Genomic DNA, 2,004 nt, shown 5'->3' with positions numbered 1-2,004 from the left:
GCAGCAGCAGCAGCAGCAGCAGCAGCAGCAGCAGCAGCAGCAGCAGCAGCAGCAGCAGCAGTAGCAGTAGGGGCAGCAGCAGCAGCAAGAACAGCAGCAGCAACAGGCGCAGCAGCAGAAGGGTTTGGGGTTAGGGTTTATGTCTATACGCAGATGAAAAAAACGAGGACAGCCTGTGCAGCAGCAGCAGCAGCAACAGCTGCTGCTGCTGCTGCTGCTGCTAATTCTGCTTCTGCGAATGCTAATATCATTGCTGCTACTCATGCTGCTGCTGCTGCTGCTGCTGCTGCTGCTGTTGCTGCTGCTGCTGCTGCTGCTGCTGTCTTACTTAGAGGTTGCCGCATGCAGAGACAGCCAATGGCCCCGCCACTGCTCAACCCGTTGCTGCAGCAACACACCAGCAGCAGCAGCAGCAGCAGCAGCAGCAACGCAGGTACGAATAAAAACCTAAATAAATATAAAACCCTAATAAATAAAATATATAACCCTAAACTAAGTGGACGGAGAATATAAAAGATAAACAAAAAGAAAAAAATAAATAAAAAACAAGAAAGAGACAGAAACAACAAAAGCAGGGGAGAGAAGAATAACAAACACAGAGACAGGAGACACCACAAGCAGCAGCAGCAGCAACACAAGCAGCAGCAGCAGCAGCAACAGCAGCAACAGCAGCAACAGTACCAGCAGCAGCAACAACAGCAAAAAGAAGAACAAGAAAGAGACAACAGCAAGAGGAAGAGAGAGAAAGAAAAAACCAAAAAAAAAAAAAAAACAAAGAAAGAAACAAACAAAGAAATAAAGAAACAAACAAAGAAGGAAACAAAGAAAAAAAAAATAAAAATAAAAAAAAAAGGAGACAAAAAAAAAAGAAAGCGTACAGAGAGATAGGAGTTTATTGCTGCTTTTGTATAACAAAAAGAAAGGAGACAGTTTTGTTTTTTTTTTGTCTCTTTTCTTTTTTTCTCTATTTCTCTCATCACAAACAAATGCATCTCGTCGGCCCGCTGCTGCAGCTGCTGCGCTGCAACTGCTGCAGCTACTTCAGCTGTACGCACACAGACACAGCAGCAGCAGCAGCAGCAGCAGCAGCAGCAGCAGCAGCAGCAGCAGCAACATATATTGCAGCAAACCCCACACGAGGAGACAAAACACAGAAAAGAGAGACAGAGGATACACAAGCCAGCAGCTCCGCTGCTGCTGCTGCAGCAGTAGCAGCAACAACAGCAGCAGCAGCACCACCACCATCACCACCCTCAGCAACAGCAACAGAAGCAGCAGCACCACCACCATCACCACCACAACCATCACCACCACCACCATCAGCAGCAGCAGCGGCAACAGCAACAGCAGCAGCAGCAACAGCAACAGCAGCAGCAGCAGCAGCAGCCACAGCAGCAGCAGCAGCAGCAGCAGCAGCAGCAGGCTGCATGCATACCCAGGGTGCTGAGGGCCTGCGCCTTTCTATCTGATATTTGTTTCGTTTGCTGCAGCTCCAGCAGCGACAAACGCCACGCGTCAACAGCAGCAGCAAGCACCTAAAAAGAAAAAAAAAAACAAAAAAATATACACAATACAGACAGCAACAGCAGCAGCAGCAACAGCAGCAGCAGCAACAGCAGCAGCAGCAACAGCAGCAGCAATCGCACAAGCAGCAGCAGCAGCACACGCAGTAGAAGCAGCACTAGAAGCAGCAGCAGCAGCAGAAAATGACGGCAACAGCAGCAGCAGCAGCAGCAAATAGCAGCACCAACAGCAGCAGCAGCAAACAACAGCAGCAGCAACAGCTGAAGCAACACAAGCAGCAGCACACAGCAGCAGCAGCAGCAGCAGCAGCAGCAGACACAACAGCAGCACACGTACACCCTACCTGCAACAGAAACTCTGCTGCTGCTGCTACAGCTGCACCAGCAGCAGCAACAGCATCCGCTCCTGCTTCTGTTGCTTCTGCTGCTTTTGCTGCTGCTGCTGAGGGTGGTGCTGCTGCTGCTGCTGCTTCTCTACGCA

The 2,004-nt window shown here is 49.8% G+C and overlaps 3 protein-coding genes across 3 annotated transcripts in view; 1 reads left to right on the top strand and 2 right to left on the bottom strand.

The window, feature by feature from the left end:
• The window catches only part of EMH_0047870 (uncharacterized protein), a gene marked incomplete at both ends in the record, with an annotated part of 3,903 nt that extends 3,559 nt beyond the window's left edge, over positions 1–344 (bottom strand). The window contains one exon of the mRNA XM_013496333.1: positions 329–344. Coding sequence (XP_013351787.1) covers positions 329–344 — 16 coding nt within the window. The remainder of the gene's footprint in view (positions 1–328) is intronic.
• A 642-nt stretch (positions 345–986) lies between these two features.
• On the top strand, positions 987–1,741 carry EMH_0047860 (uncharacterized protein; the record flags this gene model as incomplete). Its single annotated transcript, XM_013496332.1, has 2 exons — positions 987–1,440; positions 1,491–1,741. 2 exons carry the CDS (start codon positions 987–989, stop codon positions 1,739–1,741), a joined length of 705 nt encoding a protein of 234 aa, XP_013351786.1.
• A 152-nt stretch (positions 1,742–1,893) lies between these two features.
• Positions 1,894–2,004, bottom strand: part of EMH_0047850 (uncharacterized protein) — a gene marked incomplete at both ends in the record, with an annotated part of 2,477 nt that continues 2,366 nt past the window's right edge. The window contains one exon of the mRNA XM_013496331.1: positions 1,894–2,004. Within this exon, the coding sequence (XP_013351785.1) occupies positions 1,894–2,004 (111 nt within the window).

The sequence above is a fragment of the Eimeria mitis genome, genomic scaffold (genome assembly GCF_000499745.2).
Source record: "Eimeria mitis Houghton genomic scaffold, Emh_scaff2049, whole genome shotgun sequence".
Taxonomy (NCBI): Eukaryota; Apicomplexa; class Conoidasida; order Eucoccidiorida; family Eimeriidae; genus Eimeria; species Eimeria mitis.
The sequence above is the reverse complement of the archived record's forward strand: the minus strand, read 5'-3'. Positions and strand labels throughout refer to the sequence as shown.